The sequence below is a fragment of the Podarcis erhardii genome, assembly GCF_964252035.2.
Source record: "Podarcis erhardii genome assembly, chromosome: 1".
Classification (NCBI taxonomy): Eukaryota; Metazoa; Chordata; class Lepidosauria; order Squamata; family Lacertidae; genus Podarcis; species Podarcis erhardii.
The window spans coordinates 88,008,657-88,021,272 of NC_138497.1; the positions used below are offsets into that span (position 1 = coordinate 88,008,657).

Sequence of the window (12,616 nt, forward strand, 5' to 3'; positions counted from 1 at the left end):
TAACTGGTCATTTCTGCAACATCTTCTCCTTCTGGCAGTTCTTTGGGCATCTGATCCAGTGTAGTTTATGACCTTTGGAGTTGAACTATTTGCTTTACTGTCAGATAAAAGAATTTGCTTGTTATTTAGGAGAGGAGGGGGAGTGCAAAAAAAGAAAAATGAGGTTGGACCAAGTGGCAAGTTCTATTCACTTAAGGCCCATCAGTTTCAGCAGAAGCTTAAGTAAAGGTGAGTGCATCCCATTGATTTAAGTGTTGTCTAATTTCAGTTTAGTATGGAGGATCTAAACCTTTATATCCCTTGACTTCTGCTGGATTCTTGCTTTTGACTTGAGTCCTTGCAGCTGCCTAGAATTGTAAATTTATAGAGGTGGGCTTTTTCCATCCAAGGGCCCCAGTTCCTCATAGGAAATCTTTGGGAAACCACATACCTGTGGTGGTCGTAGCCAGAGGTAAAAATGGGCAAACAACAGAAGTAACACTTGCTTTTGTACCATAGGCTGTGTTCCAGCCACACAAAAGTGCATGTTTTCCCGGTGATCCATCCAAGCAGGAGATGCGGTATTCTCAAAGTTCATGGACGCATTCCAGCCAAGCAAAAACCTTGAAGAAGGTTTCAGTGCAGGGCTGGTGAGGGCTGTGGCTTGAGGAGAGGCCCGATAAAGGAATTTGGCCTGAGGGTCCCCACCCATGCTCTCCAAACACTGCAAGGTTCATTCTCTGCTCATGTGACTGGGCGTCTCCTCTCAACTCTATTCTTTAAGCCTACCGTATTTTTTGCTCTATAAAACGCACCAGACCACAAGACGCACCTAGTTTTTGGAGGAGGAAAACAAGAAAAAAAATAATTCTGAATCTCAGAAGCCAGAACAGCAAGAGGGATCGCTGCACAGTGAAAGCAGCAATCCCTCTTGCTGTTCTGGCTTCTAGGATAGCTGCGCAGCCTGCATTCGCTCCATAAGACGCACACACATTTCCCCTTACTTTTTAGGAGGGAAAAAGTGAGTCTTATAGAGCAAAAAATACGGTAATTAGGATTGCTAGATGTCCTTTGCTCTGTTTTCAAAGGATCAATCCTTACTTTGTGAAGCCAGTTTAGGAAAGCATTATGTGATAGGAAATTGTGACATTAGAGAATAAGGGATAGTCCTTTAAAATAAACTTCCCGCAGGAGATAACGGGCATGCCTTTGCCCTGTGTCAACACTATAGATCCAAAATGCCTTTTGTATTTCTAAATATTTTAAGTAAACCTAATTTAACTCTGACCTTGCAGCTTCTTCCCTGGTGTGGGTGCTGTTTGCAGCAGTATAAATTCAGTTTATTTTCAAATGTGTTTAGCAATGGTGGGGGAACTGTGTCCACTCTCTCCAGATGTTGTTGGAGCTCTCGAGGGAGAGTTGTTAAGAGGGAGATAGTAAAAGCACAACTTCAGGCAATACCAATGAGACGGAAACATGGAAGGTGCCTAAGGAAGCCAGGGTGGCTATCTAAAGAACTTTTAACTGAGTTAAGATTAAAAAAGGATGTGTACAAAAAATGGAAAAGGGGGGAAACCACCAAAGAGGAATTCAAACAAATAGCCAGCACGTGTCGACACAAAGTCAGAAAAGCTAAAGCACAGAATGAACTCAGGCTTGCTAGAGAGGTTAAAAGCAACAAAAAAGGCTTTTATGGGTATGTTCGTAGCAAAAGGAAGAACAAAGAAACAGTGGGGTCACTCAGAGGAGAAGATGGTGAAATGCAAACAGGGGACACAGAAAGGGCTGAACTCCTCAATACCTTCTTTGCCTCAGTCTTCTCCGATAAAGAAAACAATGCCCGACCTGAAGAATTTGAAGCAAATGATTCAGCAGAGGAAACACAGCCCAGAATAACTAAGGAGATGGTACAAGAATACTTGGCTAGTTTAGATGTATTCAAGTCTCCAGGGCTAGATGAACTGCATCCAAGAGTATTAAAAGAACTGGCAGATGTGATCTCAGAACCACTGGCAGTCATCTTTGAGAATTCCTGGAGAACAGGCGAAGTCCCAGCAGACTGGAGGAGGGCAAATGTTATCCCTATTTTCAAAAAGGGGAAAAGAGAGGACCCAAATAATTACCACCCAGTCAGTCTGACATCAATACCAGGGAAGATTCTGGAGCAGATCATTAAGCAAACAGTCTGTGAGTACCTAGAAATGAATGCTGTGATCACCAATAGTCAGCATGGATTTCTGAAAAATAAGTCATGTCAGACTAACCTGATCTCATTTTTTGACAGAATTACAACCCTGGTAGATGAAAGGAACGCAGTGGATGTAGCCTACCTTGATTTCAGCAAGGCATTTGACAAGGTGCCCCATGATATTCTTGTAAAGAAGCTGGTAAAATGCGGTCTTGACTATGCTACCACTCAGTGGATTTGTAACTGGCTGACTGACCGAACCCAAAGGGTGCTCATCAATGGTTCCTCTTCATCCTGGAGAAGAGTGACTAGTGGGGTGCCACAGGGTTCTGTCTTGGGCCCGGTCTTATTCAACATTTTTATCAACGACTTGGATGATGGACTCAAGGGCATCCTGATCAAATTTGCAGATGACACCAAACTGGGAGGGGTGGCTAACACCCCAGAGGACAAGATCACACTTCAAAATGACCTTGACAGATTAGAGAACTGGGCCAAAACAAACAAGATGAATTTTAACAGGGAGAAATGTAAAGTATTGCACTTGGGCAAAAAAAAATGAGAGGCACAAATACAAGATGGGTGACACCTGGCTTGAGAGCAGTACATGTGAAAAGGATCTAGGAGTCTTGGTTGACCACAAACTTGACATGAGCCAACAGTGTGACGCGGCAGCTAAAAAAGCCAATGCAATTCTGGGCTGCATCAATAGGAGTATAGCATCTAGATCAAGGGAAGTAATAGTGCCACTGTATTCTGCTCTGGTCAGACCTCACCTGGAGTACTGTGTCCAGTTCTGGGCACCACAGTTCAAGAAGGACACTGACAAATTGGAACGTGTCCAGAGGAGGGCAACCAAAATGGTCAAAGGCCTGGGAACGATGCCTTATGAGGAACGGCTAAGGGAGCTGGGCATGTTTAGCCTGGAGAAGAGGAGGTTAAGGGGTGATATGATAGCCATGTTCAAATATATAAAAGGATGTCACATAGAGGAGGGAGAAAGGTTGTTTTCTGCTGCTCCAGAGAAGCGGAGACGGAGCAATGGATCCAAACTACAAGAAAGAAGATTCCACCTAAACATTAGCAAGAACTTCCTGACAGTAAGAGCTGTTCGACAGTGGAATTTGCTGCCAAGGAGTGTGGTGGAGTCTCCTTCTTTGGAGGTCTTTAAGCAGAGGCTTGACAACCATATGTCAGGAGTGCTCTGATGGTGTTTCCTGCTTGGCAGGGGGTTGGACTCGATGGCCCTTGTGGTCTCTTCCAACTCTATGATTCTATGACTCCCATCGGCCCCAACCAAATATGGCAAGTGGTAAGCCAACACCCTCTGGAGGGCTACAGGTTCCCCACTCCTGGTTTGCCACTGAATTTTTCTCTCAGTTTGTTAATTCCTTTGACTTGTACTATTGTTAAGCCATTGCAGAAACTGGCATTTGTACTTTTCATTATCCCTCACTCCTCGACCCTGTTAGGGTTTGATCAGATGATATCAGTGAGAAGATACTTTATAGTCACAGTACCTTTTTCATTATGATTTAGGAGATCTCCCTTGGTCTCATTCTAGCCAGACAGGAAATGAATGGGGCATCTTTTCTGTGTGTTTTTCCCCATGTACATGGAGAGCAGATAACATGTGCTGAAGATGAAAGCAATGCTTCGAGATAGGAAAGGGTGATGTTTACATAAGCGTCAGTAGTCTGGCAGATGTAACTTCCTTGGCCTATCAGTTCCCGCTTCCTTTAACTATATGAATTGTCATAGCAGCAGTTAGAGGTGCCAGTACCCAACCTCTTATGTACATACACAAGGCAGGATAAACAATAAAGTGCAAATTAGTCTTTGGTGGACGGGAAGGCCAAGGTCTCAACAACCTCACTTTGGAAGAACCCAATTATATCTATCAGGCAAAAAGCTTTTCCTGACAAATCTGTCTTTCTGGACCCGACCACATTCTCTCTCACTTTCCCTCCAACTAAAAAGCCATGGAAAATGAGGAAGAATGCTGCCCTTTGCACCAGTTTTTAAATTAATCATTAAACTGCTTATCGTGACCCCTCCTTCCATTTCTTTTCAGTACTCAGAACTGACTAGGGAATAATAGCACTGCCTTGCAAATGTCAGTTCTGCAAAACAAGCAGACCCTTCCTTTTTCTCTGTGTTCAAGTTCTCCCTGTTTATTCGGCGAGTGCCCCCTTATATATCCGGAAAGGATTTGTTTGCCCTTCCTCTGAACTACTACTCACAATGTTGTGTTGTCTTGCAAAATTACTTTCTTTCACTTCTCCCTCTTCCCCACATAGGCCCCTGGAAGGGAAAAATAATTTTTGGAAAAAGGGGGGGGGGTGTACGGAAAATATTGCATCTGCTGTGGCATGGCTGGCTGCCATGTTCTCTTCTTCCTCCCCAGGGGGCTTCCATATGTTTGCCCACCTGTGACTGGTCAAAATTAATCTGTTCACACAGGCTCTCCTCTCCGCAAGGAGTCTCCTCAGGAGAAAGTTGCCCTCTTTCCTTAGAGAACTAGCTTGCTTAGAAGCTGTGGGTGAGTGGGAACAAGCTAGAAAGGAGTGTCAATGTTTTGCAACTGAGGGAGCGTACCATCTTGGCAGCCTTTGGACTCATAGTCGGCACTTTTGTTTAAGCAGCCGCCGTTGAGGTACAGTTTGTTTCTAAAGAGGCCTAGGAGCAGCAACATCTGTTTTTTATATTCATTGGGACATAGGAAGGAAATTGCCATCTAGCTCAATACTGTCTACACTGACTGGCAGAGGCTCTTCAGGGTTTCAGGCAGGGGTCACTCCCAGCCCTCCCTGGAGAAGATTGAAACCTGGGACCTTCTGCATGCCAAACACATGCTCTGCCATTAAGGCTGAATTTGTGACATACAGATTCATTCCCTGAGTTTGTAGCCTTAGTATATCCAGTCATTGCCTAGCATCGTAGCAAGATTGTGGATGATACAATTTTTCAAAAAAGGACTTGTTTTCCTGATTGGAATTTTTCTAGCCTTGTGAATAAGTCTGCCGAAGTAACTGCTCTGCTTGCCTTGCCTGCCCCACACATCTGTAGCATATCAACACCCTGAATGGGGACTGGGATGGGGAGGCAACCAAATTTCTTCCAGCTTTCACAAAAGCTTCCTTCACTGATTGCCTGGTGTGATTCTAACATGCCACACAGGCTGCATGCACACCATACATTTAAAGCACAACAGAATCCTGGGAGCTGTAGTTTGCTCCTCGAGGAGCTACAATTCCCAGCACCTTGGATAAAGTACCATTCCCAGGATCCTTAGAAGGAAGCCGCATAGTTTAAACGTATGGTGTGTACATACGACTGGGCAACTGGGTATACAACTCTGGCATTGTCCTGTTGTAGATACAAGCACAACCATAGCACAGGGTGGGGCATCTTAGGCCCCAAGGCAAAATGTGGCCTCCTAGGCCTCTCTGCCTGGGCTTTGGGACTCTCCCCAGGCCATGCCCTTCACTGGCCATGTTTCACATTCTCCTCAATTGGTTTTGCCCAGTTGAAATGTGTCCTTGAACTTGGCCTGAGTGGAGGATAGAGGCGGGTGGGTTAAGCGTGTGTAGAAATCTTGCCTACTGTACAAAGGTGAAATGTTACATTCATTGCTTTGCCTGCTTATGCTTCTGGCCCCACCACCCACTGACACGCAGCCCCTGGAAGATTGCCCAAAACCAATGCTTAAAAAGATTCTTCACCCCAGCAATAGCATCTGTTCCTTTTACATGCAAGATGCGCTGACAAGCCATGGAATAAGCAGGCGCTGGGGCTGGGGAGGGGTTTGCTAATGAGCATCTTTCTGTTGTGGCCATCCATGTACGGTGGTAAGTGAAAACACTGGGCTCGTTTGTGCTTGTTTTCCCTTAGAAGGGAGGGATATATAAATATATTAAATAAATAAATAAAAGCTGTGCATTCAAGTGCGCAATTGTGGGCAGGGCACTCTTGAGAAATGGTTCTGGAATTGCTAACTGGCATCAGCACAAAAGGGCTGGTTTGCTGTCCACCCTGAAGAATGTTAAAAGGAATCTCAGGCCAGTAGTGGAAATGATTGTCAATTTCTTCCTGTGTCTCAAACCTGAGTTATCCTGAGGCTGTACTTCTCTCCCTTGGTCTCCCTCCCTCCCTCCCTCTCTCTCTTCTGACCAGCATCATGCACAAAGTCCTTGTGTGCATAATCATTTGACAGGAATTATAACACCGGTAATATTAACTGCTGCGTAATCAGCTGCTTTTTGGTCCAGGGTAGGCTTCTGATTTTCTTCTTGCCCTGGCACCACACGCATTCTAAAGGGTCATCCTATCTCCTGGGAGATCATATATATATGAGCAACAGGTAAAATAGATCAGCTCCTTTAGGGAGTCACTGGAGAAATCTGAAATGAGAATTGTTGGGCTTCTTTTAAAAGATATGCTGCTGACATGCCAAGGCATTGCTGTACATATACTGTACACCACTTGCTGTTCTACAGTGAAATGTAATGGATCTGAAGTTGTGGAGCAAAGAAACTCCCTCTTTACTGCTCCACATACGGTAAATACGTTGCCAGTACCAGGCCAGAGGTGCATATAGGCAATGACTGTTTTATGCGCATTCAAAGCATGCACAACCATGCACGTGCACATCACCACAACCCAGAAGTGGCTGGAAAAGGAAGCGTCACGGGAGCATGGCGAGCTTATATATGCTCTGCCGACAAGTGTGGGGGTCAGGGATGCAACCCATGCGCAAAACAGCTATTGCCTATACCGTATTTACACAAATGCAATGCACTCCTTTTTTGGCTGAAGTATGTCGCAAAAATTAGGATATGCATTAGATTTGATGCTGCATTTACATTTGCCAGAAAAAACTGCTTTTCGTTTCAAGGTTTTTGAAAATTGAAGTGTGTGTTAGATTCGATGGCGCATTAGATTCACATAAATACAGTATTTTAACTTGTGGAAACAATTTTAAATGACTGAATGTGCTGTACAGTTTTAGGCTGCAGGCACTGATTCAATGAGAATATACTATGCCATCTTGCCTGTTGCCCTTATTAAGCTTTTCAAATTTATTTCAGTCGAATTATATATGTTTTCCACTGTGTAACTATGGTCTGAGGGAGGTTTGAGGGCAATATATCAGTGGAAGAGTTCCTACTTTGCATGCTGAAGCCCACCTCCCCGAGGTAGGACTGGGAAAGACAGCTGTATGAACCCCAGGAGAGCAACCACTCATCAGCATATAGACAGCAGTGAACTAGATAGGCTAATAGTCTGATCTGGAATAAGGCAGCAGACCCTATCAGGCAAGAGGAGGTGGCGAAGAAAAAGCTGTGTCTGTGTGGTGCCATTCTCAAAGTCTTCATTTCATAACAATCATGAGCTATAATGTGGAAGGAAGGGGTTTCTCAGAAATAGCTAGATTCGCCTTTTGAGATGCAAGACGGATCATAAGATGCACGCAGGACTCTTGGGACAAGAAAAAAGGGACGTTACTCGGGTTTTTTGAGAAGTTACTAGTCACTTAGTTCTCTCTCAAGTCCTATATGGAATTCACATATTCCTTTAAAAGCAGAGGACAAAAAATAAAGAGCAAAGTTGGTGGAGGTTATCAATGACACTGCCTAAAAATTAAACAGTTAATAAGTGCCAAAGCATTGCGCTTGAAGGATACATGCCCTCCAACCCTTGCTTAGCCAACTTCAGGTAGTAATATGTTCTTCCTTTAGTTTTAGGATTCTGCTACTACAGCCTTCATCCCCCTGATGCCCTCCAGGAGTTTCGAAGCACAGTTTGCATCAGCAGTAGCACTGATGTGAGTTGTATTCCAGAGGGCACCAGGTTGGTGAAGCCTGCTCTGCTGGACCGCTCTATTCAGCATGACATTTGCTGCCTTGTGACTTCCTTTTGGCTCCCCCCACTGGCCATTTTTGGTTCTGATGCACCATCGAGACACAAGAGGTGATGCATATATATAAAGGGTGATCTGCATGGTTTTTTGTTTAGTACGGTGGAATTTATTTTGCAGGTGCGCTATTAGGGTTTTACCTCTTTTGTTTTTCAGTGCTGGGAGCCTCGCTGAGACATGTCACGCCCCTCTGCTCCTCCACCAGGCTACGATGATCGGAACCCCCTCTATCCTCCACCAGCGGGGGGATATCCTGCGGGGTACCCAGGAGGCTACCCACAGCCCCAGCCCCAGCCTCCACCATACGGTGGTGGGTATGCACAGCCTGGAGGCTACTCGCAACCAGGGGGTTATCCACAGCCGGTTCCTATTATGCCTACGGTCCCAATGGGCTTTGGTATGCATTTTGATATGTTTTCCTCCTATGATGGGGAAGGGGGAATACATTCATGAGTGGGGGGGGGATTGGCCAGCTGAAAAACAAATGGAAAAGGGAGTAGCGAAATGCCACAACTAGATGGCTACAAAAGCAGGAAGTATTAAATATTCCTCTTCTTTCTGCTCCTGCTCCTCCTCTTTCTCCTTTTTAAAATGTCCTAACTTTTCTAGGCACTGCCCTGCCCGCAGACTCACAATCTAATGGAGATAACACAAAAGGAAAGAAGAATGGGGAGGGAAGAATAAAGCAAGCACGAAAGCAGCTGCTCCTTTCTGCAGCTTATGAAAAGGGGCCAGATTGGGCTTTGCCATTATGGTCTTCTTGAGAGGCAGGGAGTCCAGCCTCCCAGTGACCCCTTGATCTTCTAGCTGATGTGGTTGGGGCTGGAGTGTGCTTCTATCCAGCTTTGTAGTCCCAGGGCAACTGGCAGGGGACAGAATTGTATGTGTGTGCGTGTGCATACATGCATGTGCTGGAGTTGTAGTCCAGCAATATCCGGAGGGACACAAATTCCCTACCTCTGATATATTTGCCTGATTTAATTGCCATATTATACTTTCAAACAACCTGGTTAAAAGGGTGGGTTTCCTTCATGCTTACATTATACTTACATGGATGAATGGGTAAAGTGAATATTCTCATTTGCTCTAGTGACTATGAATATGGAACTATGGTGTGGTAATCAAATCTAGGTTATGTTAATAGGAAGTTAAAGGGTGTGTGTATCATGGAGGAGGCATTAAAAAGAAAGGCTTATGCTATAATAGGCCACTCCTTTTGATCTGCAGCTAAAATTGCCTTTTGAGGCAAATACACTTCTAGCCACATAAAGTGGTCTGAGAAGAATATGTACTTAATGCACAGCTTCAGGAGATTTTGCAATCAAGCGGCTTGGTTTCAGTAGCAGCTCCCTAGCAGTAAATACCCAGGTGCTGAGATCTAAGTAACCTGAATGATCAGTGCAGAGGAAAGGCATATATGGGAGATGGTGATTTTAGCGGAAGATAATGAGTAGCTAGAGAGGGTGAATTTAGAGCTCAGAGGGCACTGAGAGACTTTCAGCCTTTCAAAGAGTTGACTGTATGGGAGGCAAGTCTTTGCACACCCACCTTAGAAGGTTCTGAAAATACTATGCCAACCCAGGCCAGGAAATTGTTCCTGGTTCTCCTCTTCTCTAGTTAGAGCAGGTGAAGTTAATGTAGAATAAATACCACCATTTTGTCTTCCTTTTGACAGGAGATGTCTATGGTGGCGGCGCTGCTGGAGAGGATGGGACTTTCACTACAGCAGACTGGGATGACAAGAAAGTCAGACACGTTTTCATCCGCAAGGTAATAACTTGAGGAACTACCACTGCATGGTCCCCCATTGCAGCCTCTGCTTTAATGGATACTTCTCTTGGAAGAAGCTAGTCTGTTGTGTCAGAGGGAGAGAATCTGCAGAGAGCAACCCTTGGTATCTTTGCAAAGGAGTCTGTTCACTCTGCTAGGAGGAGTGTTGCCCCGTTCTGCAGAAATGAATGAATTGTGGTTACAAGGCGACAACTAGGCATTTAGACTCGATAGGGGCAGGGCCTCCTTTTAGAGAACTGAAAGTTTTGCTAACAGTGTTAATAAAACAAACCATGCTGCTTTTTCAGCTAGCATTTTGAAGCACCCCCTTCTGCTATCCCTGGGTGACTGTGTAACTTTTCAGAAATGCAGAACTGTAAGGAAGGACAGCTGAGCACAGCATCCAAACACCTAGGTGAGAAGCAGTTCAGAAATACATTGTTTCTTGCTTTCCCAAATGGTATGTGGTAGGTAGCAAACTCAGTTTATATCCCCCAGGGCAAGTGTAGGGAACCTGGGGCTCTCCAGATGTTGCTAAACTACAACCCCTATCATCCCTGACCATTGGCCATACTTGTTGGGGCTGATGGGAGTTTTAGTTGAGTAACATCGGAAGGCCCAAAGGGTACCCACCTGTGCTTTAGGGCAAGAGTCTAGAAAAAACTCCTAGCCTGCAAACAGATAGGTGAACTGCAGGTGGCTGCAGCATAATCTGTTGGAAGCATCTGGCCCTCTCTGTAATGAGGGGTTCTTTAGAAGATTTACTGCAGTTCAAAAGACAGTGAAATGAGCACCATTCATTTCCAGTCTCTAGGTTGGCATTGCTGTGCATTTACACAGCTTCATGTATACCACATGTCTTCATTTCCAGGTCTACACCATCATTTCTCTGCAGCTGCTGATAACTGTGGGCATCATTGCAGTCTTCACCTTTGTGTAAGTTTTTGCTCCAGCAGTCACAGACCAGTAGTGCTTTTCCCTACTGAGAAATGTCCGCAAAATAATGGTGCTCAGAAAAGCAATGTATTTTTTTATTTCCCCTTTGTTCATGTTGAAGCTCAGGACATTTATTTTCAGCTTCCACCAGTAGTATTAACCATGCTGACACCAGAATAGTTAATAGTGTTGTTGGAATAATACTGGTTCTATAATTTACTTCTTATTCAATTCCAACCCAGTCTATGGTGATAAGGAAAGAGAACAAACAGTTTAGGGGCATCTTTGGTAGTAAAATTAAAAGAGCCATAATTCTCCCTCCAGCAGTTAGTTGTAGCACTATACTAAATGCTTGGAATTATTATTTACTCGAGTTAGTACCACCAGGGAAATAGAAACACCTTTTTTTACAACCACAGGAAAAAAATGGTTCTGACTTTATTCTAGATACTTACTAGAACAGTGGTTCCCAAACTCCCACTTGAAAATTGCTGAGGGTCTTGTCAGGCCACTTAATGATTCCCCCTCCCCCCCCCCGCTTGTTGTAGCAATTGCAATGCGCTGTGCTAGATGCTGTATGTTTTTAAGTGTGTTTCTATTGCTTATTTTGTTCCTTATATTGTATAACAATTTGCACTCCATAGAATTAGGACTGTAGTACAATGAAATAAATATAAGAAATAAAAGAAGCAATAGAAATACAATTAAAACTAAATATGAATCGTGTCATTAATGTGGAAATACCACAGTCTACCTGAATAAAGCTTGCAGACCACCAGTGACCCTCAGACTACAGTTTGGGAGACCTCTGTTCTAGGCCTTGCACTGCAATTGGAGCATGTCCTTAACAGTTGTCTTCTGTGCACGATCTATTCCTTATGAGGATGACACGGGGGAAATATTAATACGTAGCAGTGAGGATAGAGACTGGAGTATGAAGGGATCATACGGATTTCTTGCAGAAGCAGCATCCTGCCTCCCGTGATAATTAATGTGAGAGAAAATATTTATATTACATAATTTTCACCCTCCACAGTGAACCCGTATCCAGTTTTGTAAGGAGAAATGTTGCTGTTTACTACGTATCTTAGTAAGTATTGGCTTCTCTCCAATATGCTAACAGGGCTGTGCTGTCTGTCTGCTCAGTTAAAAACATAAGAAGAGCCTGCTAGATCAGGCCAATAGCCCATGCAGCCCAGTATCCTGTTCTCACAGTGGCCAACCAGAAGCCCATGGGAAACCTGCAAGCCGGAGCACAAGAGCATCCCTGTGATTTTCCAATGGAAGCAGAATGCAGCCACCAGGGCTAGTAGCCTTCAATAGCCTTCATGGAGTTGTTCTGAGCTCTGTGGCACAACTTGGGCTAAATCTGTATTTTCTGTTATCGTGGATCTGGGTGACTATAGATACACCCTTCTTTGGGGATGGGAAAGCCTCTTGTCCAGGGTTCTCCGGAAAGCTGGCAGCTCTGCTTGTGGAAGCAGGGATGGAACTTCAGGTTAAATCACCTCATTGCCCGGCCAGGCATTGCAGGCACACAGCTTGCTACCACAGGGTTAAGGGCACACCACTGCATGTTTACAGGCATCACCCAAAGGCCAAGTGTGTATCTGTTGTCACCCTTTGGCATGATTGGTGGGGCAGAAGGTCCATGATCATTAGAAGTCAGCAATGATATCCTGCCTTGGTGCTGATGCTCCTATGTGGTTGCATTTCCCCCTCCATTTCTCATTACTGCTGTTTTGAGTAGTACAGAACTTTGCCATAGAACATGGTGCATAGGAGGAGCATTTGCCTGGAAGTCAGTCACTTCCAACTCTGTG

At 44.6% G+C, this 12,616-nt stretch overlaps 1 protein-coding gene across 1 annotated transcript in view; it reads left to right on the forward strand.

The window, feature by feature from the left end:
• The window catches only part of LOC309336851 (protein lifeguard 3-like), a 34,660-nt gene that overhangs the window by 15,941 nt on the left and 6,103 nt on the right, over positions 1-12,616 (forward strand). Inside the window, exons 2-5 of the mRNA XM_081853277.1 lie at positions 8,244-8,484; positions 9,763-9,857; positions 10,729-10,793; positions 11,830-11,883. Coding sequence (XP_081709403.1) covers positions 8,265-8,484; positions 9,763-9,857; positions 10,729-10,793; positions 11,830-11,883 — 434 coding nt within the window. The 5' untranslated portion in view covers positions 8,244-8,264. The remainder of the gene's footprint in view (positions 1-8,243; positions 8,485-9,762; positions 9,858-10,728; positions 10,794-11,829; positions 11,884-12,616) is intronic.